This window comes from Pteropus medius, unplaced genomic scaffold (assembly GCF_902729225.1).
Source record: "Pteropus medius unplaced genomic scaffold, Ma_sr-lr_union100, whole genome shotgun sequence".
NCBI classification, from domain to species: Eukaryota; Metazoa; Chordata; class Mammalia; order Chiroptera; family Pteropodidae; genus Pteropus; species Pteropus medius.
In genome coordinates, this window is record NW_024355523.1 from 283846 (window position 1) to 310440 (window position 26595).

A 26595-nucleotide genomic window follows, 5' to 3' on the forward strand; every position below is an offset into this window, starting at 1 on the left:
ACAATTTGTATGCCATTATATTTTCTGATTCATTGAAGAGTGAGGTCTTTATACACAAGACTCTTTAGTACTTTTCAATTGTCTGATTTTACAATTTAAAATTTATTTGCTCTTTATCTATGTGTATTGAAATAACCACGCATATGAAATTAGGAGAACCCACAGTAGTTTTTAAACTATATGTTACTATGTGACTGCTAACTTTTTGAAATCTATGTTTTTAATCTTCATAAATGACATATTTGAAAAATTATGTAGAAGAGGAATATACCCTTTTATTCTTCTTTTATTTGAAAGTAGGTAACTTGTTGGGTCATGATCCTGAAGACTACCCCCCAGGTTCTTTGATTTGCTAAGAAGACTCACAGGACTTGGTGTATAGTTGTATTCATAGCAATGATTTATTACAGTGAGAGGATGTAAGGCATAATCAGCAAAGAGGAAGGTGCATGGGGTGAAGACCTGGAGAAACCGGGCTTAAGCTTTTAAGAGTAGTCTCCCAGTGGAGTCACACAGGACATTATAATTCCCCCAGCAACAACTTGTAACAAAGTGAAGTGTTGTCTTACTAGGGAAGGTTATTAGCAACTTAGTGTCCAGGTTTTTACTGAGGGCTAGTCATGTAGGAATCTTCAGCCTAGTTATGTACCAAAATTCCAGGTTCTCAGAAGCAAATCAAGTGTTCAGCATAAACCATATTGTTTAGGTACAGTGAGCAACTCTTAAAAGTTAGGGTGATGGGAACCCTCCCAAACTTCAAGTTACCAGGTGCTCACTAAGGGCCAGTTTTTCAAGCAGGTCTTTTAAGGGATAGCAGTTAGACTTGCTATGTTAACTCGTTTCTGCACACTAGTTCTCAGGCTTAAAATTAACTAGAAGTTATATAAATCTACATGAAATCTATATATAAAATTATATGAAACCTATAAAAACACTTTTTTCCTATTGCCAAAGTTCAATACGAGTTTATAATGGAAAGTTTCAAAAATATAGGTAAACAAAAAGAAAAAAGGTCTTCTAATTGTACCAGCAAGAAATGTCCATTCTTAACTGTCTGGTACCTTTTAAACTTTGTTTTCTGTGCATGTTTATAAGTGTGTATTTTGCAAACGGCATCAGACTGTTATTTTGACATTTTCACCTAATATGTAGATTGTTTTAATTGTAAGCCTTCAGAGCTTTTTCTTTTCTGTTGTATTCAAAATAATATCTTGATATTTCTGAAGAGGAAACTTATTTTGAGAAATTGGGTTGTAAGAACTAAATAATTATATTTAATATATGTTAAATGAGACATTAGTGGATAAAAAACTAAGATAGGAGGAGAGAGAACTCTAAGAGTCTTTATAATTCTCTGGCAATTCAATATAACTCACTATATTGTAGAATATTGGAGAGAAGGGACTCTATATTTTCATACTCTCAAGTGATACAACAGTAAGTCATATATAGTAATTATCAATAAATGCTTTTTGTATAGAGTAGTTTATTGAATTTATTATATAATTGTTTAGTTTCATTCCTTCATTAGCTATTTATTGAGGGCCTGCTGTATTTCAGAAACTTGCTATGCCTTACCACTTACCATTTCAAGTGAAATAGAGAAACCTTACTTCTATTTGGTCTCTACTCTCTCCACTCTTGCATATTTGTTGTAAGTATTTCCTCTGCATACGTAGATCAGATGGTGTTATAATTTTTTGTTTCAGTCATCCAATATGATTTTAAAAACTCAGAAGAAGTGTTGTTCAGCCCTGCTGACTTTACCTTGGTGGGAATTGGAGCACTACCAGTCTTTGCCAAGCAGGGAGTGGAAGATCAGCTCCTCACTTGGTCTCACTGAAACTGCAGAGAGGTGGTTTTTCCACTGGTGTTAGTTGGAGTAGGGTGGTATTTACTAAAATGGTTTTCTGTTATTAGGCCATTGTTTTCCTTGTCCTTTGGCTAGAGGGCGTAGGCTTCTCCTGGAGCTTTATTTATCCCTGTGGGTAGTTCCAGATTGGAGACTTCTCCAGTGCCCTGTCCTGGATATATGGGTGACAATAAGGTGTCTTGTTTCTCCATTCCCAAAGTTTATTTGTTGACTGTCTTCTTATTTCTACCTTTCACTCTTCCTATGCTTGTTTGTTATGTTATGTCCAGGGATTTTTTTACTCATAAGAGGGAGTACCTGGAAGGAATGGGGCTACTCAATCTTGGCCAGATTGTTTATCATTTATAAAATGGAAAAATTATATGTTCTTTTTATTGCTGGTTGGTATTAGGGATAATTGAACTTATGATGTAGAATATTGAATCTTTTGGAAAAAAGAAATGTGTTTAAGTACCAAATGTCATTTGTTATACCTTAGAATTCAAAAGCAGGAAGTGGGGGAAAATCACAAATTACTTGGGATAATCCTAAAGAATTAGAAGGCTACATTCAAAAACTCCAAAATGCTGCTGAACGACTTGCTACTGAAAATAGAAAACTGAGAAAATGGCACACTACATTTTGTGAAAAGGTATACTTTATTTATGATATTGAATAAGCTATTGTTTAAAAAGTATTTAGGATATAATTTTAAATAACTTATTTGGAAAATATTTGAGACTTAAATTGCAAAAATATAATAGAGAGTTCATACTTACCCTTCACCCAGTTTCCTCTGTTGTTGACAACCTATATAACCTATATATAGTTATCAAAACTAAGAAATAGACTGTTTTTGAATTTTAAAACTCCTCCACTAATGTCCTTTTTCTTTTCAAGGATCCTATCTTGCATTTAATTGCTGAGTCTCTGTAGTCTCCTCCTCCTCAGTCTTTCCTTGTTTTTATGACCTTGAAACTTTTGATAAGTACTGGTTAGTTATTTTCTAGAATATCTCTTGATTTGGGTTAAATGATGTTTTCTCATGATTAAATATTAGGATTATGCAATTTTGCCAGGAATGCCACGGAAATGATGTTTGTCTTTCTCAATGCATCAATCAGGTATTGATATGTCTTATTTTAGATTGAGTTCACCTTGAGCACTTGGTTAGGGTGGTGTCTGTCCAGTTCTACGGAAAGTTACTACTATTTATCAGGTGAGACTTTGATACTACTGTGTTCTTATTTTTAACAGGTGGTAATTCTTATGAATATTGATCTGCTTCGGCAGCAGCAGCGTTGGAAAGATGGATTACAGGAATTGAGAACTGGCTTAGCAAGTGTAGAAGCACAGGTAGAGTATGTTTTACTATGTATCTACACTTTGAAATATGAACTTTTCAGAATGTGAATATATGAACTGATGAAAAGTTTATGTTATTTGTAAATCTTTACTAAAGAATTCCTAATAAATTTAGAATTTTACTGAATTATACTTAAAGACCATAAATGAACAATGCATTTACACTTAAAAAATATAAAAGTTTTTATTTGTCTTTCAGATTTTCAAATATCTCACTCAATTCAGAGTTTGTAGTTTTTCTGACTTGGTGTTGGATATCTATCATTTGTTAGTTTTCTTTTAGCTGATTGTAACATCTTTAGAACACAAAGTTAAGTTTAAGCTGAAGCTTAATGATTGAAATGAGTCTATTTTAGAACTTTTTTGGGGGCAAAGTTTCACTTCTATACACATTTTGATATGAAATGATATATACCAAAGTGGCTAGTACAGAGCCTGTTACATAGTATCTGGTAATGGGATCTTGATAGAATATGAGTTAGATTTCTTACATATTCACATATATTTTTCAATCCTTAGAACTTTAAAAGAAACAAGAAGTATTAGAATTGATATATTTATGGTTATGTGGAAGCAAAGAAGTATGTAAAGTATCCTAAGTATTCTTTTTACATTTAACATGTTACATTTAACATGATTTTACATTTAACCTAATTTTAAATGTGTGATGAATTGTTTAGGGAGTAGGAAGGGAAGAGAAGAGCTATACTTGATATAGATTTTTGAAAAAGGACTAAAACAGTTCACACAAACACAAAAAACTCTTGTTTTCATTACCGTTATCATGAGATAAAATCCATATAAAATCTGTTTAGTATTAACTTGATTTTTTAAATCTTACTGACTTTTTTGTGTTCTGTTCATAAACATGAAAATTAGAGAGTTTCATATTTGATTCTATCTAAACTCTGATAATACAAGTAGCAGTTAAGGAGTTGTAAGTTTTAAGATATTTAAAATGATTTTTTATTGCATGTAATTTTACTTTGTGATATGAAAGCATTAAATGAAAACCCTACTATCTAATTTTTAAATAAAAAATGTAACTGTAACATATTAGGGATTCCAAGCAAGTGACATGCATGCGTGGAAACAGCACTGGAATCATCAGCTGTACAAAGCTCTGGAACATCAGTATCAGATGGGCTTAGAAGCACTTAATGAGAATCTACCAGAAATAAATATAGACTTAACGTACAAGTAAGATTTTTTGAAACACAGTTTAATTTTCGATTTATAATTTTCTAGTAGTTTATATTTCAAAGTTACTTATTTACTTTCAGACAAGGACGGTTACAATTCAGGCCTCCTTTTGAAGAAATCCGGGCTAAATATTACAGAGAAATGAAGAGATTCATCGGTATCCCTAATCAGTTCAAAGGAGTGGGTGAAGCAGGAGATGAATCGATTTTTTCTATTATGATTGATAGAAATGCAAGTGGATTTCTGACTATTTTCAGCAAAGCAGAAGATCTCTTTAGGAGATTGTTAGCTGTTTTACAACAACATAAGGTATGGGACATGTAATTTTCCATCCTGTTTTAATCTTTCATCCGATTGAATTAGTATTAAATGTACAAATTAATAGTATATTTTGTGTGGCATAAAATAAAAATATGGCAAACTAGAGAGCCAGGGTTGAGGATTTTTATACAAGTTATATTAATGCCACTGATAAAAAATTACATCAAAACATTTTTTTCTTTTCGTCTTTAACTATTTGAAGATTGAGAAACTAACTTTTTAAAAATTATTTTGTCAACTTGGAATGTGACATGATTCTGTTGTGTCAATTTTAATTCCTTTCAGGAAAATATGTCCTTTTCTCCATTCTTTGGAACAAGAACAATCCGTAGAGAAAAGCCTTCAAAGTTAATGAGATCGAGATGATTTAGCATCTTTTGTTTAAGTGCATCATTACCAACTAACTGCAAAGATAAACCTTAATTGCATTTATCGCTCACTTATGTTCATTGGTTAGACTATGACTGAAAATTTGACCAGTTTCATAACTGGCAATACAATGCTTCTGTATTCTAGGTTTCTAGAATTAATTGAATGTGGATACTTTCAGATTTGTATCCTGTAGTGGCTCTTGGCTTTAAAGAAGTAATTCTATCTCTGTATACATCAAAATTGAGAATAGACTCTAAAGAAAGGGTTTTTCAATCTCTTTGAAAGAGTTTTATGGTCATTGTATTTTATATTAAATCATTTTTTTCTGTTCATTCTTTAGACTGTGCAGTAATGATTATATTTAGATACTTAAATTGAAATTTACTTGAATATCTCTTTTTATTAGTTGAGTCCTAATCTTTATTAATAGTTAGATCCTAATCTTTAAAATGTTTATTGGTTCTCTTTTTTTAAATAATATTTTTTCATTCTTTAAATAGGAATGGATTGTAATTGGGCAAGTTGATATGGAAGCTCTAGTGGAAAAGCATCTTTCTACTGTTCATGATTGGGAGAAAAACTTTAAAGCACTGAAAATAAAAGGAAAAGAAGTAGAACGACTTCCAAGGTATTAGAAGTTAAAGTAGTAGCACTTATGTACCATAACAGTTTTGCCATGGGACAGTAAAGGTACTATTTACTTAGTGGCATTGAAGTCAAGTAAGTCACTTTCATACCTCCTCAAGAGCTCAGCTATGACACTTGAGTGTCACCTGAGTAGGGCATTACTGAGACTAAGACTCTGCTTGCTGATCCTAATTGGATAGACTAGATCGAAGGAAGTGGCTTCTATCCAGATCTGGCATGAGGAACTAATATATGCTATGCATAGGCACAGTTTAAGAATGGTAAGAAGCTACTGCCAAGAGCATAGTAGAGGATGTAAAACTAATGACATTTGACTCTGCTTTTATACTGCTCTGCTTCCATTAAGAATGTCCTGGGAGGCACACAACACAGTGCTGCACCTAGTATTGCCCTAAATGTGGAGGAAACACTCTGAGGGGCATCTCATTACCCAGCTACTTGAGAATATATCCCCCTCACTATTTGAAATTTATATAACTGGAACCACTCTTTGTAATGAGCTCTATGAAAGGCCTCATTTAATTGTGTATATATTATCTATAAAGAATAATATCACTTTTATTAATTCATTTGTTCATTCTTTCAATAAATATTTGGTGAGCATATGTAATACATAAAATCTTGTCCTATGAGAGTAAAACGAAGAAGAAGACAGAATACCTAAGATCACCTTGCTTGCTCTCTGGTAGTGCAATAAGTCAAATATATTTGATGATTAAGTCAAATACACCTAGGGGTTCAGAGTGGGCTCCGGAGTTGATGGCTCTTACCAGCTTCATGACTTTGACAATCATTTAGACTTTGTGAGCCTCAATTTTCTCAGCTTTAAAATAGTTACAACTATAGTATTTATTTCATAATATTTTGAGGATTAAATGAGTAATTTGCATATAAATTATTGGCACGATGAGTTCTCAATAAATGTTATTAATTGTTATTAATATCAGATGGAATAGTCTATACTCCATATTAGAGATTGAATTAGGCTATGAAGGTTTACAGGATGATGATATTCATCCATTTGTGGCAAAATCAGGGAAACTTTTGTTAAGAGAAATACTCGAACTAGGATTTTGACATATAGAAATGAGTATTGGAGGTTAAAGAAGAGACTCTCAAGAGAGAGATTTATATGCTGAAAATAAGTTGATTATTTGAAAATTTGATTAGAATTAATGTTTTCTTAGAGACTAGAGGTGATGTTCCTGGAAATGGGAGGATAGGTATAGATTTGGGAAAGTATTACATTCTAAATTGGGGAATTAGGATTTCGTTCATGTTGGAATGGTTAGCTAGCTATTGAAGGTTTCTAAACAGAAGTGTGTCAGTACCAAAGCTCTACATTGGGAATGTTAATTTGGAAATAACAAGCTGCATGGTTGAATAAAGAGATCCTGGAGGAAGAGAGGTTAGTCTCTTATCATCCAAACGACCAGTAACAATTAATTGAATTAAGTTTTTGGTACTCAAAAGGGGAGAAGGAAATATAAGGTATTAAGAGGTATTATTTGTAGAGAAAGATGAAGAATGAGGAATAGAGACAAATAATGAGGATTTGAACTTAGGTGATTCGAATAATGATAGTGCCATTATATTAGTTTGAAGTAAGGAAAAGATAGCTCTTGTAATACTTCTATATGAGGTTTCTAATCTTTGTTGGATACTGTCTTTGATCCCAGTCATGCCCGTCTTGCTTGATTTCATGCTGTCACCTGACTGCTCAAGGACCTCTATTGCTACCACTATTTGTTCATTCCTTATTGTAGAAGCTTTCCTATTTATGCTTCTCTGCCAAAGCTAAACAAACAAAACAAAAAGAATGCCTGTCTCACATTACCTTTTTCGTTTTGTTATTTCTTGCTAATAAGTTAACATGTATTCCTCTAAGCTAACATATACGTATATACATACATTTATTTTATGGGTACTTTTTGAAACTATGCTGTATGATTAGAAAAGCCATATTCTAATGATGTTATTTCAGATACTATAGTAAGGATATAATTTTTGGGTAGGTTGTCTGACTATTTCCGTTTTATCTATGGCTGAATAGAGCCTCAGCTGCATGTTATCAAGATTTTCAAGTGAGAGGCGAATGTTAGTCTTCTCCATGGGATTCTATAATCAGTATAACTGTGCTATAATCAGATCACTTTATGTCAACTTGTTAGCAAAATGCAGTATAATTTTTTAGGTTTATAAAATCATCTATCTTTATGTATCAAATATTAGAAATCTTGACACTTTATGTGTCAGGAATTCAAAAATCACATAAACTTTATCAGGCAAGTTGGCTCTTACATGTTTTGGTGCAGTTTAAATTTCTCTAGTTAGTGGGTAATTGAGAATAAATAAATGAAACTTTAAGAGAAAATTATATTTAAAAAATAAATCTGTGAGTATTTAACACTTGTAAACTTGCTTTCTAAGATTGTTACCTGGCTCTATGGTTTAAAAAGGACAAGTAGTCTTCTAAATAATCTTTGTGACCAAAATTATCAGACTTTTTTTTTTTAACTTTGTATAATTTAAGCTAAATATATGACATTTTCCTCAGATAAACAAGTCTGGTTCAACTTCTGTTTGCTTAGAACATTACAATTTGCATTAAGAGTGCTGTGCAAAGAATTAGCGTTCTTATAAATGTATGCCTTTTTTCTGATAATTAAACTAGTACATTTGGACATATTAGCACATATACTTACAAAATTTGGATTGTACTGTATCCTGCCATTTTTAGTTAACACTATTTCATTAGTATTTTGCCATGTTATTACCTAGTGCTCAAAAATGTAATTTTTAATTGTATGAATGTACAATAATTTATTTAAGCATTTCTGCATTTAGCTTGTTTCTAATTTTTTGCTATTATAATTATTACTTTGATGAAGATACTTGTGTATAATCTTGGAGTCTGCCCTGAAAATTTCCTTAGGATAAATTCTGAAGGCGAAGTTACTAAGACAAAGGCTATACATAGCATATACCTATTTTAAAATTATTTGATACGTTTTGCTAAATTGCTCTTCACAAAAGTTGCATTATTTTATACTTGTACCAACAATTCAGAGAGTTGTGTTTGCCCACACAATTGAAGATATGCATTAACAATTCATTATATTTATGTCAATTTGATAAGAAGTGTCTTTTTTTCTTAGTGCCTTAATAATCTATATTCACTTTTTATCTCTATTTTCTTTTCCTTATCACTATTGTTCGTACTTTACAGGATAGTGAATTTATTTTATAAATATTTTAAAAAGTGTATTACATACTGTGACAAATAAAGCTTGTAAATATTTAAGTATATTCATGTTGATACTTTAGCAATTTATAATTACTGCCTTTCTTAATGAACTGATACAATGATATAACAAAATCATTGTTTAATGAAAAACTTCATAATAGTATGTGTAAGACATTTTTGCTAAATGAAATTTAAATGTGCTTAAAGATCACAATAATACTTTTAAGTTACATTTTAAAATGTATTATAAAAAATCACAATGTGAGAATTTTTTCTTCTAATTAGCCTTTTTAATGTCCAAATATGTTCATTGGCATTTTTCAGTGCTGTCAAGGTAGATTGTTTAAATATTAATTGTAGCCCTGTGAAGACTGTGATTGACGATCTCATCCAGAAGTTATTTGATATGCTTGTTCTTTCTTTGAAGAAGTCCATCCAGGGTAAAGATATATTTTTATTTTTATTTTTACTTAATTATAGGAGAGAGGTATGTACTTTGATAGTTATGAAATATGAATCTCAATGACGATTAAAATAAAAACTGATACAAAAAGTATTATAAATAAAATATGCTTAAAATGATAACTTTAATAAATAAGAAAGTCTATGTTCAACTTCTAAGAGGTCTAAAAATAAAGGCGTTTTTATTATTTGCTGTCTGAGCTAGTGTCTGTTGCATATCTTATGGAAAAAGGTCGGCAATTCTGGTTATAATGTGTTCCTTTTATCTCTTCAAATGACTACTATTTTCTAAAATTGTACACTTTCTTTTTTCCTTTTAACTGAGATGTTTTAGCATATTATTTAAAAGACTGAAAAAGTCCCCAATTTTGAGTAAAATTTACTAAGAATGAATATATTTTTACCTTTTACTTAACATTTTTAAGTACAATGTGAAACAAGTAAACTTTCATGAGAAGAAATTTCTTTGCTTATTACACATTTTGAAATTATGTTATATGAAAGCAAATGATAATTTAGAGTTTAATGTATTAGATTACAGTCTAACACACTTTGATTTAGAAATTTTATAACCGAATATTTTTCGTGGTAATAATATTTCTTATATTTCAATGTTACTTATCCAGCTCTTTTACATGAAATTGATACCTTTGTGACTGAAGCTATGGCAGTCTTATCAATTATGCCCCAGTCTGTGGAAGAGATAGGTGATGCAAATTTACAATATAGTAAGCTACAAGAGCAGAAACCAGAGGTGAGAATCACAACATAAAGTTTTTAATTTGTTTTTACTGCATTGGAAATGTTTACGTTAGGTATTTTTTGTGATTAATTAGAAATATCAGATAATTTCAGTATTATAAGGAAGTCTGTGTAATCTGGTCCAGTTGATCAACTCATGATCGGACTATTGATGTTATGTGGTATAATGAAACAATAACAATAATGCTTATTATTGTCTTCAGAAAAAATTGCAGTCTGTTTTATGATGTGGCATATTAGAATAAGACTAAACTTAAATAATTCATGCTGTTACTTCCAGGGTTGTAATCTTAGGATGGTTAATATGAAGTTAGAGAAGAATTAGGAATTCTCCCTCCCTCCTCCTCCTACTCCTTCTCCCCTTCCTCCTCCTCCTCCTCCTTCCTCTCTCTCTCTCTCTCTCTCTTTCTCTCTCTCTCTCTCTCTCACACACACACACACACACACACACACGATGGAGCAGCTCATAATTAAAGATGAGTGTGGTAAAGATTCATGAAAACAGTATCCAGAAGGCTAGAGCCCAGAAAAAGCAAGCCAAAGTTTTATAAAATATATTATGGATCATTTGAGTTATGTTTAGAGGAGGAGGAGAAATAATTCAAATCAGAATACAATCTTTTATGTATCCCTACTATGTGATAGACTTAAAATTATTAAGAGAGTTTAAAGGTGACTTAAATAATACACCTTCATGGTGGGAGGAATTACAAACTTTTTATGATATGATAGGCTTAAAGGTATAAAGACGGTTTAAGGGCAAATAAAGTATACTTCTCTATTAGAAGACTAAAGAAGGAACAGCATTATGAGCTGTGGCAGTTAGCTAAAGCACAGACATATTAATTCATTATTTATTATTTATAGATTACCCGATATATTTCAGGCATGGTGCTAGGAGTTGGGGTTGCAGCTGTGAACATTATCTGTTCTTATGGACTTCACATTCGTGTGTGTGTGTGGGGGGTGGGGGAGGGGAAGAGGAAGAGAGAGAGGCGGGAGGAGCCAGAGAAGTGAGAGAACAAGCATGCTCAACTGGGCAAGTGCTACTTAGGGTGGGTGGACATGGAAGACCTCAGAGAGATGACATCTGAACTCAGACCTGAAAGATAAGGAGCCAACCATTCTGAGGTCTGGGGGCAGATCATTCTAAGTAGAAAGAACAGCAAATACAAGGATCTTAAGGTAGGGAAGGGACTTAGTGTATGCTCAAGGAAGATATAGATGTAAATATTGTCAAGAAAGTTACCAAGAAAATCATAGTATTCAAGGAAGAAAATATTAGGTGAAATTGGAGAGGTATTCAAGGACCAGATTATGAAGATACTTTTAGATAATCATAAGGAGTTTGGATTTTTTTCCTAAGGGTAATAGAAAGTCCTTGGAGGTATTTAAGCAGAGAGCAACACAATGTGGTTTACATTTTGAAGCAATTACTCTGGCTGCTCTGTAGAGAATGGATAGGAATGAGACAAAAGTAGCAGAAAGTCTAATTAGTAGGATATTGCATTTGGTGGATGAGAGATGACAGAAACATTACCATGTAGTAGCAGAGATGGAGAGAACTGAGGAAATTGATGATATATTTCAGAATTAAAACCAAGATCTTTTGATGAATTAGAGAAAGAGAAGTAAACATGTCTCTTAGCCTTTTGGCTTGAGCAGCTGGGAAGCTAATGATACTAATTATTGAGCTGAGGATGACTAGAGAAGAAAGGTGTTTGAAGATTGGAAGTGGTGGGGATTGAGATCACAGGTAGAAGTTGAATGAGGAATATGGAATTTAGAGTAAAGGTAAAGACTTGTGATATAAATTTGGAAGTCATCTTTATATCCATGATATCTAAAACCATAGAATTAGACTAAGACCATCTGGTTGCTAACATGCGGTAGAGGTTATAGGACCAGGTTTGGACATTCCAAAATTTAGAGTTTGAGTATAGGAGGAAGCAGCAAAAGAGATTGAGAATGAAATGAGAGGAAAAGAATGAAGTGTGTCATCACAAAAACTAAGATGAGTAGATGCTGTATACTGGGAACAACATGTGAAGCAAGAAGTGACATGAGAATGTAAAATGCTAGGCAGAATCTAGGTCATGTGAGCCTCATTAAGGATCTTAGGGTTGAGTCTGTAGATATTGGGGAGTTGTTGCTGGTTTTTAGCAGCAAGAATTATGTTTCGATGTCTCTGTTGGTATGTGGATTTGAAGGAGTAGGAATGGAGGCAGGTAGACTAGGAAACTGTTATAAAGTCTTTACAGGCTAACCTAAGTTCTGTTCTCATGTAGGAAATTAGAATCCTACTCTTTTTTTCTTTTTTTTGTACTGACTTTTACAGTACAGTGTGGCTTCTTGGTCCATTGGTTCTCTCTGTTTCCAGATGGAACTGATCATGCCCAGGGGTTGCCAGCTGGCCATACAGACATATTTCAATTTTTGTTGTTGTTATTGTTGATTAAGTATGCACAATGATTTTTTTAAAAAAATCTTTCTATGGCTGTTATTGCTTTGTTGATTAGTAAATGTACAGGTATTAATTTATACGACACTATTGTTTTACTGTGCTTTAAAAGGCTTAGAGGCAATTCAAGCACTTTAGCACCTATTGACCTATACCCAGACTGTTAAAACTGCTAACTATACAATTTAGGGCATTTTAAGTAGAAACTGAATGCAGGAGTTTGATTTTACTTATTCATTTGTCTGTTTCTTAAGTACCTTTTTTCATGTCTTTCCTTTGTTATTAAGTAGGGTAATTTAGTTAACTCTTAGATAATCATTAATTTCAATTGTTTTAGAAGCCTCTTTTTGCATTTTCTTATGTGTGGAACATTTGTAATAAGAACTTTACTTTGAACATGGATTCATGGTTTTATTCAATCTCATATTATCACTTTTATTATCCTTTTTAAATTCCTGATGTCAGAGTGCCTTGGTTGAGTTTGTAAATTATAATAAGTAAGCAGTTGAAACTTTATAGCCAAGAATTTAAGAATTATTTAAAAGCAAAAATCTGATTTTAAAAAGCAAAGCATGAAACAAAAATTAAAATAAGTGGAATTTTAAGAAATTTGCAACAAATAAGTAGGACAAACAAACAGAGACTCATGGACGTGGACTATAGACTGGTGGTTACCAGAGGACTATAGAGTAGTGGTTACTAGTCGGGTTGGGGAGTGGCGGGGAGGTATATAGGATAGCAGTGGTTAAATATAGGGGATAAGGGGAGGGCGAAGAGGGTAAAGGGGATAAAATATATGGTAGCTGAAGAAACTGGACTTTAGGTGGTGAACACACAATAGAAAATACAGATGTCAAATGGTAATGTACACTTGAAAATCATAGGATTGTGTTAACCAGTTACCCCAATAAACTTAATTGAAAAAAAGAAATTTGATAAAATAGGTAAACAAAATAACAATGTGTTATTTTTGTTAACTTTTAGATTTTGCCCTTATTTCAAGAAGCTGAAGATAAAAACAGACTTTTACGAACTGTGGCAGGTAGAGGTTTAGAAACAATTAGTAATCTGAAAGCTAAGTGGGATAAATTTGAATTGATGATGGAAAGTCACCAACTTATGATTAAAGATCAGGTAAGAACCTTTCAGTCATTTTGTTAAAATGGAAACTTAATTTTTTCTTAAGATTTCTTGCTTATCTTTATTCCATTATAACTCAGGTTTATAAGAATTTTCCATTGCTGATGAAATTGGCCTCCCTTAGTACTTCTATATAGTAAAACACTTTATATAATGATTATCATTTCACATAGTTTATCTTCACTTCTTGGTATTCAGGACTGCCTATAGCATTATTTTCAGTCTTTCTTATGAATGAATTTGTTTACCGTGTATGGTGTCTTTTAACCTGGAAGTTACACATAACTATTGCACACATATACTGTTGACCAGAAACTGTCTTACAGCCTTTAGCTGCATGGGAGTCTGGGAAATGCCCTCTGGTAGAACAACTGGTAGTCATTGAACAAACATTTTTTTTTTGTCATATCACCTTTTGATAGTTGTGATAGGTACCATTAATCACATGAATTATTTCTTAATGGTTATGTTTGTGGGTATCTGTCGTAAATTTATTGTCTAACTTATGCTTTTGAATTATTTTATTGCACTTGAAATCAGTAATTAAAAATAATATTTTGAAAATTTGGTATTGATAGTTTTTCACCTTTCAGTAGAAAATGTTAGAAATAAAAATGTGAAAATAAAGTGAGAATTTACTCTGAATTAAATGATATAAATTCTATCGGCTTACAGATTGAAGTGATGAAAGGAAATGTGAAATCACGTCTTCAGATCTATTATCAAGAATTGGAAAAATTTAAAGCTCGTTGGGACCAGCTAAAACCTGGTGATGATGTTATTGAAGCTGGCCAGCAGAATACCCTTGATAAGAGTGCAAAGTCAATAAAAGAGAAAAAAATTGAGTTTGATGATCTTGAAGTCATAAGAAAAAAGCTGGTGTATGTTTTCCCTTTATTGTGTACATAAAATATGTTTATATATATTACCAACTTCACTTTGACTCCTTTGTAAAAACTGAATGTTAATGAATTTAGAAGAGCCCATGCCTAAGTAAAATTTTTATGTAAGGTAGGCATTGGCCCCCACTGTGTACCTCCACTATCAAATACACCTACCTACAACACACACACACACACACACACACACACACACACACACACACACACGGGGAATGCACTTAAATAACATTGATATTTAACAGTTTTCCTTTTTTAAACACTTAATGATATTTCATTTTTTTTTTTATAGTGATGATTGTCATCATTTTGGATTAGAAGAGCCCAACTTCTCATTGGCATGCAGCATCTCTAAAGACATTGAGAGCTGTGTACAAGTTTGGACACTTTATGAAGAGTTTCAGCAAGGATTTCAGGAAATGGCCAATGAAGATTGGATTACTTTTCGGTTTGATTCATAAACAATATTTATATTTTAATAGTTTAGTAGTGTTTTGGGGAATTTAGATTTTAAAGTGTGTTTCTGGTATTTTATAGGACCAAGACATATCTGTTTGAGGAATTTTTGATGAGTTGGCATGACAGATTAAGGAAGGTTGAAGAACATTCAGTAATGACAGTGAAATTACAATCAGAAGTTGACAAATATAAAGTAAGATAGTTTAACTTATTCTATTTAAAAATGATCTTGGAACTTTGTATCTTTTATCATGTGACTAAACTGTAATTTTAGTTTACATATTTTTAAATTATTCCATTACTTGAAAAAATAGGAAGTATAGAATAAATCATAGAAATAATTTGTATTTCTGCTACCAATATGAAAGAAGTTATAAGTAAAAAAATTATGGTTAAAGTTATAAATCAGAGTATTTATACTTCCTACCAAAATTTAATATATGGGTCATTTAACATATTTAAGATATAGATCTACCCTAAAATAAAATATAAATATTTTAGGTCATGTTTTAAAATATATTAAGCTACAAAGGGAAATTTCTATGTATTTATAGCCATGTTTATTTATTATTATTATTATTTTTTTAGGCGAGGCAACCCTTGGTTTACTCACAGATTGCAAGGACCTTGGCAGCTTACAATCTCGTATTTTTTATTTTATTTTTTACGTCTACAGCACCTGGTCTTCCTAGGTGGTCTCCCATCCAAGTACTAACCAGGCCCCACCCTGCTTAGCTTCCAAGATCAGATGGGATCAGGCTCGTTCAGGGTGGCCTGGCCGTAGACTGATAGCCATGTTTAATAAAAAGTTTTATACAATTCTGTTTAAGAATGTGATTTTAAGATTGTTAATAAGATGATGTAATTAAAATTTTCATATCTAATCATAACAGTAAATAATAATTTGCATTTTTCTTATACACACACACACACACACACACACTCTAATGTGTCAACATGTCTTTCTTCTTATTCTTCTTCTTTTTTTTTTTTAACAGATTGCAGTTCCTGTCTTGAAATATGTGAGAGGAGAACATCTTTCTCCAGATCACTGGCTTGACCTTTTTCGTTTACTTGGCCTTCCTAGGGGTACTAGTCTAGAGAAATTAGTATTTGGTGATCTTCTCAGAGTAGCTGATAAAATTGTTGCCAAAGCTTCAGACCTTAAAGTAAGAATCACTTTTATAAATATCTTATATATCTAACTTTTGTTAACATGATTTTGCTTCATGTTTTGTTATTTAAATAAAACCTCAAGTTAAATATTTTTCTTCTCTTAAAATAGTGATAGTCTTCCATTATTTCATTGTTCTTTCATTACTAATACATCTGAATGTGTGTACCACTGTGTATGGGAGTAGAAAAACAATACTATAAATCCCTTCTTTGAGAGAGAAAAAAAATACAAAATTAAAAATGTCTTACTTTAACAAGGGAGTCAGCATAACAAAAAAATAAACAAATAGAAATCATTTTATGTATAATACATTTAAAGTCATGGCATATATTATAAACAGAAACTAAGGGATACAAAAATCCAGAGAGCTAAACCAAGAATCAATTTGCTAATCAGATTTAGAAAAAGTCTCAGGTAAAAGTAAAACTTGTTACAGTTTTATCATAAGTGGCAGACTTTCTTTGTTGTGTTCTGCCCATTCAGTGTAAAATTCAGTGTAGATATCAAATTGTTTTATTTCCTATCTAAAATGTATACCTTTATGTTTGTTGATAATCCTGGAGTATATTTATAAAATGGTGAGGTTATAAAGCACAACTGCTGTAGAAGATAACTCTGGATGATTGCTAATCACTTTGGATGTATCAGAATTTACAATTAAGTTACAATAAAATGTCTGAGGTCTGCAAAACTTTAAGCCAGATTGTTTTGTGTCTCCCAATGGATGATTGAAATTTCTTTTATAGAGGTAAAAAGGGTAAGGCAGAACTTTGTATATACTTTTACCATGTGAACCTGATACTTAGTATCTGAAATCCATTAATATATTAACTAGTAATTCTCTTTTACTGCACGTAAAATATATCCACTTATATATTTTTTGCCTTATGGTGAAAAGCCAGATAAAAATATATTTTCTTTTAAAATAGATTTCTTATAATTTATTTATATGACAATTAATGTTGAAGTAATAAATATGGATATTTTTGTGTTAAGTAGTAATAAATATGAATATTTTTGTGTTAAATAGGATTTAAACAGTCGGGCACAAGGTGAAGTTACAATCAGAGAAGCTTTACGTGAACTTGATCTTTGGGGCGTTGGAGCAGTATTTACATTGATTGATTATGAAGATAGCCAAAGTCGAACTATTAAGCTGATTAAAGACTGGAAAGATATAGTAAATCAAGTTGGAGATAACAGATGCCTTCTTCAATCCTTAAAGGATTCTCCTTATTATAAAGGATTTGAAGATAAAGTATCAATTTGGGAAAGAAAACTTGCAGAATTAGATGAATACCTACAGAATTTAAACCATATTCAGAGAAAGTGGGTATATTTGGAACCTATTTTTGGCCGTGGAGCATTGCCAAAAGAACAGACACGCTTCAACAGAGTTGATGAAGATTTTAGGTTAGTACAGCTACATAAGACATAGACACATACGGAAGATTTTTGTTCATATTATGAGGTGCTTAATACAGGCTAATTACTTTTACATTATTAACATCATCTGTGTATACAACCTCTTTCTCTACTGGATCTTTCTGAGAAGCTGTTTTCTATCATTAAGCAGTTTACTTTTTGAACCATTTTGATCTGGTTTCTGTTTTTACTGCTCAAATAAATAAACAAGTAAATACAATATATGCTAATAAATAAACTCTTAAATATATACATATATGTAATATATGCAAATATATTCTAGAGTCATCAGTTACTTTACCGTTGTAAATTTGATGAGCATTTTTCATTCCTTATTTTACTTTATCTCTGATTGGTATTTTAATAGAGTTGAGCATTTCTTCTTTTCTACAAAGTCTCTTTCCTTGGCTTCTTGATATTGTCCTCACCTGGGTTTCTGCCTGTCTCTGGTTCTACTCCTCAGCCCTCTCAAAACATTTAGATGTAGACATTCTCATGTTTTCAGTCTTAGGTTCTTTCTTTACTGTCTTTCTCCTTAGATTATCTTATCTACTGTGAGCATCTATTCTCTTCTATTGCTAATGTCTCCTCAATTTATATATCAAGCCCATATTTCTCTTCTGAGTTCCAAATATACTGTCAACATGTCAGAACTAAAATCATAGGTTTACCCCCCATCTCCCAATTCCTTTCCCACAAATCTTTTTCTCTTTCAGATTTCTGTATCAACAAATGATACCACCCAATTGCCCAAAGCAGAAATATTATGGATATCTTTGACATCTCCCTTTACTTCCAAATTCATTGTTACCAAATTTTGTTGATTTTAACCCACTTAATATATTTTATATCTCTATTTCTTTGATTATTCTGAAGTACGTTTGTTGTCATAACTTGGACTACTGCTTAACCTTCTGACTTACTGTCTTCTCTAATAAGTTTTTCATAAAAGAGCTAGAATAATTTTTTAAAAATGAAGTTTCATCACTTCTTTCCTTTATTGTTTTAAGTAAAACTTTAAAATGGTTTCCTATTACTCTAAGGATAAAGAATGATTTGCTTGTCTATTTTTCTACCTTTTCCTGTGCTGCTCTCCTTTTTGCTTTAGTGACTCTAACCTTGAGTTTCTCGAACATACCATGCTTCTTTCTAGGATCTTTGCCAGAAACTGTTTCCCTCCTACTCACAGACTTTTTCTTCTTATTCATCATTCAGACTTCAACTTAAATTACTTTCTCAAAGAAGCCATAGGTTAGTGGTTGCCTTATTAGCCACTTTAAAAGTACTTTGTAATTTTCCTTCTTAGCATTTATCATGATTTGATTTAAATACTTTGAGAAATTATTTAATAGACTGTTACTTTCATGATGTAGGACTTAGTATTTGTTTAATGAATAAGTGAAATAAGGTAATTTGTAATATGATAGGTTAAAAATGGTAATGGAGTATTTATTATTTTTATAAATATAAGAAGGATAATGATGTATTGCTGTTATATAGTGTTTTAAACAGGAAAAAGTAAATAGATATCTCAATATCTATCAGCCTAAAAACTGTTAAAACATGTGAAAATGGCTTTTTCCTTCTATAGATCAATAATGACTGACATCAAGAGAGACAACAGAGTCACAACGTTAACTACTCATGCAGGAATCAGAAACTCTCTTCTAACAATACTTGATCAGCTTCAAAGATGTCAGAAATCATTAAATGAATTTTTGGAGGTGTGTTTTTTTTAAAATATATAATTGTATAGCACTTAAAATATTAATTATTTGACATGAGAAGGCTATTCTTTTTGTTTTATTTTTATTAGGAAAAACGCTCAGCATTTCCAAGATTTTATTTTATTGGTGATGATGACTTATTAGAAATACTGGGCCAGTCTACTAACCCATCAGTGATTCAGTCTCACCTTAAGAAACTGTTTGCTGGTAAGATTCAACACTTATTCAGTAAATATTTATTGAGTTTCAATTATCTGCCACGCATAATGTTAGACTCTGAGATAGACTGTTAAATAAAATACATGTCATACACTCAAACAACTTCAGTTCAGTGGGAAGACAAGCCAGTAAGTTGACAAATATGATAATTCCTATGGTTGATATAAATATGTGGTGTTATAACTGCATCTATGATGGCACTTAGCTCAGTTTGGGACATCAGAAAGAAGGTGATTTCTTAGATAGAAAAAGATGGGGAGGCAGAGGGAATAGGTTGTGCAGAGGCTTGGAAGTGAAGGAGACCATACCCCTTCATTACTGAGTTGAAGGTCTCCTGAGTGACATTCAAGTGGAGGCAATTGATGTCTTACTTAATAGGCAATTATTGTTAGCAGAGAGATCCGGGATAGAGATGTAAAATTGGGAGTTATTTGTATGTAGATAATAATTACTATATGGGAATAGGTAAGATTACCTGGTGAAAAGTGTAGAGTAATAGTGCTGTATGCTTCTGATATTGTTGAATTGCTTTCTTTGGGTAATTGTAAATGGAATTGGTTTGCTACAGAAATGATGACTTTTTTCTTAAAATATTTTATTTATTGGAAAAGAGCTATGTATTTCCAGGTAACTTTAAGAAGTAAAAGATATTCATCATCTTCACTTATAATTAGGGATTAGCAAACCATAGACCAACAAGCCAAATTTGGCTCATGGCCAGGTTTTTATTTTTTATTTTTTAATACAGTTTTGTTGGAACACAGTCATGTCCATTATTGCTTATAGGTGCTTTTGTGCTACAAGCACAGATTTGAATAGTTGACAGAGAGACTGTATGGTCTGTAAAAATCTAAAATATTTACTCTCTGGTGCTTTATAGATTTAGTAACCACTGTATATCTGAAGTTTTAAGGTGTTTATACCTGTAACTGTGATTTGGGCTATGGGAGGTACTGAAAAGAGTGCTTGGAATTAGAAGACTTGCATTCAAGTTCTACCTCTATTGTTTGTTAGCCAGTTATTAATTATTATGTCTCTGAAATTTAGTTTCCTTCTTTATATTGAAAATAATAACTTGCAGAGTTTAACTTTAAGGTGATATGTGAATTTGAGGGAAGGGAAGTCCTATTTACCCTCCCCCTTTCCTCTTATCTTTTTGTCTCAGTATAAGTGGAATCATCAGTATATGTTTTTTACACTCATTTGTGTCTGGCTTTTTTTTTTCTTATCATAGTGTATTGAGATACATACAACCATATATTATTCCTTTTAATTACTGAATAGCATTTCACTGTTTCACTATATCACGGTTTATCCATTTATCTGTTGGTGGGCTTGGATTATTTCTAGTTTTTGGTTATGAAAAGCTGTCCTAGTACATTATAAAATGGAATTAACAATTCTGTTGCTTTGTAATATATATTATGAGGTATACATTATACATTATGTGATAACCATGTATGATGTCTAATAATACACGGTTAATCATTTTGCATTTAAATTGTTGCTTTTCTATTATAGGTATTAACAGTGTGTGTTTTGATGAGGAATCAAAACACATAACTGCAATGAAATCTTTAGAGGGAGAAGTTGTACCTTTTAAAAATAAAGTTCTTCTATCAAATAATGTAGAAGTAAGTATGAAAATAAAAAGAATTAACTATATGAACTTTTTATCAAAAATGATTTAGTCAATTTGTAGGGTAAAGTTGGTTAATTTAGGCATTTTAAGAAACTTGTTTCATCTCTTTAAAAAATGATTTGTTAGGTTCTGAATGATTTGATATTAAGGAGACTGTGGAGTTTTAGTTTTCAGAAGGTGGCATGTACTTATAAAAATAGCCTTTGCTTTGGAGTCAAAAAGAATTGGATATTAATATTAGCTCCTAAACCTATTAGCTATGTGACTTAGAATCTCAGTTTTCTTATCTGTAAAATGGGAATCTTATGATTTGTTGCAAAGATTTTCTATTGAAAACTAAATGAGATAACTGGGTTTAACACATTATAAGAAATTATAATCTCCTGAAATAAAAGAATAATGTCAGTCAATAGATTATATATCTGTTTTATGACTTGTATATATTATTTTCTAACTTTATTTTCAGACTTGGTTAAATGATTTAGCCTTGGAAATGAAGCAAACTTTGACACAGTTATTGACAGAATGTGTTACTACTGGACGAAGTTCTCAAGGTGCAGTCGACCCATCCTTATTCCCTTCACAGGTAAGCGGGTTTATGTCTAGAATATAGCTGGGCATGGTATCATGGGATGACCCCTGAGCTAGATTTCAGGAGGCTCAGACAACTAGCATCTCTGTCCTAAAAGTTAACACTGAGAAATTACTTAACTCTGAGTCTCAGGTCCCTTAACTATAAAATGTGAGGGAAGAACCGCCTGATTGTGAAGTTCTCTTCTAGCTCCATTAATTTGCTGTAATTCAAATGCTTTCAAACAGAAGGCATACTGAGATCTAAGCAATCCAGGCTGGTGGGGAATGGAATTGGGAGGGAGAATCAGTCATATAGTAGCTTCCTAGTTCCAGATAATTAGTCTGTCATTGATGGAGAGGCACAGGATCTACACTGTCCGCCACACCTCCCATGGAATCATCTAAGAGGTTGCAGTTGACAGAAATTTAGCAGGGTTTAGTGTAGGTCTGAAATATGGTCACATTAATGGACTAAAATGTTGGCAAGGAAGCTGAGAGCTAGGTTACCTGGTAGGTATTACAGATTGCTGCAGCTCAGTGTTAATAGGAACTCAATCCTGAAACACTGGATACTAGATATGTATCTTACAAAATTTGTTCCAGACCTTATCAAAGTGTAGCACCAAGACTTGTTAAGTATTCTGCCTTGTTTGGGATTTGTTTTATTGCTGGTTGAGTCTAACACTACTAGTGTAGGACATCAGGAACTTCAGTTTTTAGAGACCATGAAAGGTAGGCATTGAGATGTGAAGAGATTTTTCACAGGAAGTTCTATGCAACTCCTCAGAGTTATTTGCTTTTAGATTAAAACATTTAGTAGCAATAGAACAGGTTTTTATGTTGGTCCTTTTAAAGCACAAGAAGTTAAGTAGGAAGCTTGGAACATTTTAGATTCTTAGCTATTTTATCATTCATGTCATATGCATCTTTTAGCATTTTGAGTCAAACTAAAATATATTTAAAAAAATCTTAAGTTCTTAGAGAAAAATAAAAGTAATCATCAATGAATAATAATGTCTTTGCAAAGTCAGAGTTAGGCTGCTTTGTTACTCTAGAATTGTTTCCTAGTACTCTGTTAACTTTCAAGTGGGATTTAAATTGACTTAGAATAAAAAATGCAATATTTAAAAATCTGCAAAAGTAAGAGTCACATAATAATTGTATTGGGGAAATGACAATCATATCGGGAGATATACCGGGAGATCCACGCTAAAGAGAGTTGTCGGATTTGAGCCAGAAACTTACCACTGGGCACTTGAGCAGCCAAGTAAAAATGTGAACTACTAAATGTATGAATAGTGTTGACGCTTTAACAATGTGGAGATTAGGGGTGCCAACCTACTATGCTGTTGAATTCATATAACTTTTGACTTCCCAAAAACTTAACCACATGTATCAGCATCCATGGGGAATTGGTTCCAGAACACCTCCCCCCACCACTGCAAATACTCAAATCCACAGATGCTTAACTCCCTCATATAAAATGGCATAGAAACAATATTTTCGATCCGCTGATATAAAACCCAGTGATATGAACGGGCAACGGTATATTTATTGAAAAAATTCCATGTATAAGTTGGCCTGCACAGTTTAAACCTGTATTGTTCAGGGTCAACTATAGTTCATTATCTACCAAAATGAAAAATTCCAGTTTATTAGCAGTTAATGCTAAGAAAAATTTATGTCAAGAGCATTTTCATAAGGGGATCGAACCGGAAAGTTCATCATATGAATGTCTGGTACAGGTTATTATGTTCTGTAAAGATATTTTTGTAAGGACCTGAGAAGAAGGAACTTGCTGATCTGGAAAGGAGGCAGCATGGTAAAAACAGAAGGAATGAAGGAATCTGACAAACCTTGGTTCAAATCCTGCTTTTGCCAGCGATTCTTTTTAATACTTAATTAAAAGAGTATAGTAATACTGACATTGCCAACTCATTTTGAAGGTTAGATCATATAATATTTGCAGGGCACCCTTAGTAACCATTACATTTTAGATCATTAATAATGTTAGTGCCTATGAAGATATCTTAATGATAATGTGACTTGAGAGTTAGCCAAGACTGTATTTTGACTACCATTTCTGTTAGCCTCTCATGAAAATTGTATAGCAGACTATTAGAAATTGAGATTATAGATGTGCATTTATAATATAGAAGTTTAGGAGTATTGTCTGAAAGGAATCCACATGTATCAGTATTAATTTGGAATTGCCAAGTGAACATTTTCATGTGAAAATTAAGGAGCAAAGTCTTTTCACAAAAAAGCAGATTTGAATCTGCTTAAATGCTTCACCACATTATCTGATTAAAGGAGCTGGTGAGTTTTGTACTTTGTCATGGAAAGAATTGCTGATTGGCTTTCTCTTCCATAAAAAACCTTAATATGATATTTATACAGTTTTAAGTTAGAGTGAGATAGCAGTTTAGACTGCTATGTTAAATTATAAAATATATATAGATAACTAAAAGAGTTAATCTGATAAATAGAGGCATTTGATTATATTGATCTGGATGCCGAAAGGTATATATCAGAAAAACAATCTGTTCAATAGTAATTGGTCAAAGGGTTTAGTATTTTTATATGATGATGGATCATATTGGTTTATCTTGTTCATCTAAGACCTGTATCAGTGTTAACATTTTATGTATTATATGGATATAAAGCTATCTGTCTTGATCTATAGCTAGTTTCTGTTTATGGGTATTAGACTGAAAGATTAAGACAGATCTTAATTTAGGATAAAGTTGGAATTTGAAATTGTAGGCTTCGGTAGTATACTGAGAGATTAGTTTGGAATGCTAGAAGATTACCCTTTTATTAAATAGAATGCATCATACTCTGACATCTTTGCATCCTACTGGTTGAAAAGAAGCCATTTATAAGGAGAATCAGGGGAAGAAAGTACAAAGGCCCTTAGGTTACAGTAGGCTTGGTGGGTTCTAGGACTAGTAAATAGGACTATAGGAGAGTAGTTCTGAAAAGTAAGCTTAGGCTGCATCACACAATGGTTTTCTATGACCGTATTTCTCTATTAACATTTGAAGTGCCAGTAAGATATTCACTTAGATCCAATATACTATTGAAAATTTGGAAGAAAGATGTCTTTCCTTAAATTTGTAAAATATTTCTAAATAAATTCACCTTTTAAAAATATTTTTTTTTCTCTTTATTCAATAGATATTATGCTTGGCGGAGCAGATTAAATTCACTGAAGATGTAGAAAATGCTATCCAAGATCATAGTCTTCATCAGATCGAAACACAACTGGTGAATAAGTTAGAGCACTATACTAATATTGATACAAGTTCTGAGGATCCAGGGAATACTGGTATGGAAAAATGTTCCAACTTTTCAGTTACTTGAACATTTTTTGGTATTCTATCTTAATTCATTTATTTATTTATTTTTTGGACTATCTGTTTTGGAGATTACTTTAGGAATTACAATATACATACTTAACTTTTGTATTGTACTTGGAAACAATAATTAACTACTTTAAATTAAATGTAGAAACCTTACTATCATATAGGTTTGTTTATCCTTCCCTTTTTATGTTATAGTTGCCTTATACATACATATCCATACATTGAAAACTGTGGAATTATAATTTTTGCCTTTAACCATCAAACATATTTTAAAGGACTTAAGAGAAAAATAGTCTGTTTATCTAGATGCTTACCATTTCTATTTCCCTTCCTTTATCCTGATGCTCCAAATTTTCTTCTGGTATCGTTTTTCCTTCTGTTTGAAGAACTTCCTTTAGTGTTTCTTTTAGAGCAGGTTTGTTCGTTGACTATGTATTCTCATAGGTTTCCTTCATCTGAGAATATCTTTATTTCACCTTTATTGTCTTATGTGAACGGGCAATTTTTTTTGTTTTTTGTTTTTTGTTTTTTTGCATGTTGAATGATTTTGGATTGTATCCTGGACATTTTAATATTGCTTTGAGAGTCTAAGTCTTGTTTAAATCCTCCAGATAATGTTGATATTTTTCTTTTAGCAAATGGTCATGTTGGTTTTAGGTTACAAGTTCCAGCCAGCGTTCTGTGGGTTATGGATCCAATGTCAGTTCTGTTTTCAAAGTCTGCAATACTGTTTAGATCTGTCCCACATGTTTGCCACCTAGTGGCCAGTTCTCCAAAATCTTTGGTTTGATGTTTAGGATGAGATCTGCATGGCTGCGGGGTGAGCTGGAGTTCATAAACAAGTTTATTGGGTCATTTTTTCAATCTCTATTCTCTCCATGGTTATCCCAGTATTTTCTGGTTTCCTTGGACTCACAGTTTGATCCTCTGGTCAGAAAGCTGAGGTTTCATGTACTCTACTCTCCTGCACACTTTCTGTGACTATACCTATGTCCTGGGCCAATTAGATTAGAGAACAGAGAAAAAGAGCATTTGGGGTTTAGCCTACTCTTGGGATCATAGCTCCTCTGATTTCAGAGGAATAGTCCCTTTCCTCAGAGTATTATGCACTTCTGGGTGTCAGCTGCCAGCACTGTAGCTACTAGGAGGCTCCTTTTCTGCTTCTTAGGACTGAGCTAGAAGCCTTCTCTCAAATCTCTCCCTGTGTACAGCAATCTGTTTCTGGCTGCATTGGGTCCAAGTCTAGGGATAACACGAGAGGAAAAAAAAAAAA

General features: G+C 32.3%; 1 protein-coding gene and 1 non-coding gene across 2 annotated transcripts in view; one reads left to right on the forward strand and one right to left on the reverse strand.

The window, feature by feature from the left end:
• DYNC2H1 (dynein cytoplasmic 2 heavy chain 1) overlaps positions 1-26595 on the forward strand; it is a 255285-nt gene that overhangs the window by 17760 nt on the left and 210930 nt on the right. The window contains exons 14-31 of the mRNA XM_039858749.1: positions 2352-2504; positions 3110-3208; positions 4278-4417; positions 4501-4729; positions 5614-5741; positions 9333-9448; positions 10097-10224; positions 13678-13827; positions 14509-14714; positions 15025-15180; positions 15270-15384; positions 16190-16360; positions 17399-17781; positions 19385-19517; positions 19610-19727; positions 21261-21373; positions 21848-21967; positions 25135-25285. Coding sequence (XP_039714683.1) covers positions 2352-2504; positions 3110-3208; positions 4278-4417; positions 4501-4729; positions 5614-5741; positions 9333-9448; positions 10097-10224; positions 13678-13827; positions 14509-14714; positions 15025-15180; positions 15270-15384; positions 16190-16360; positions 17399-17781; positions 19385-19517; positions 19610-19727; positions 21261-21373; positions 21848-21967; positions 25135-25285 — 2809 coding nt within the window. The remainder of the gene's footprint in view (positions 1-2351; positions 2505-3109; positions 3209-4277; positions 4418-4500; positions 4730-5613; positions 5742-9332; positions 9449-10096; positions 10225-13677; positions 13828-14508; positions 14715-15024; positions 15181-15269; positions 15385-16189; positions 16361-17398; positions 17782-19384; positions 19518-19609; positions 19728-21260; positions 21374-21847; positions 21968-25134; positions 25286-26595) is intronic.
• Positions 15859-15977, reverse strand: LOC120599687 (5S ribosomal RNA). Its single transcript, XR_005651969.1, has one exon. It is a non-coding gene; the product is annotated as a 5S ribosomal RNA (ribosomal RNA).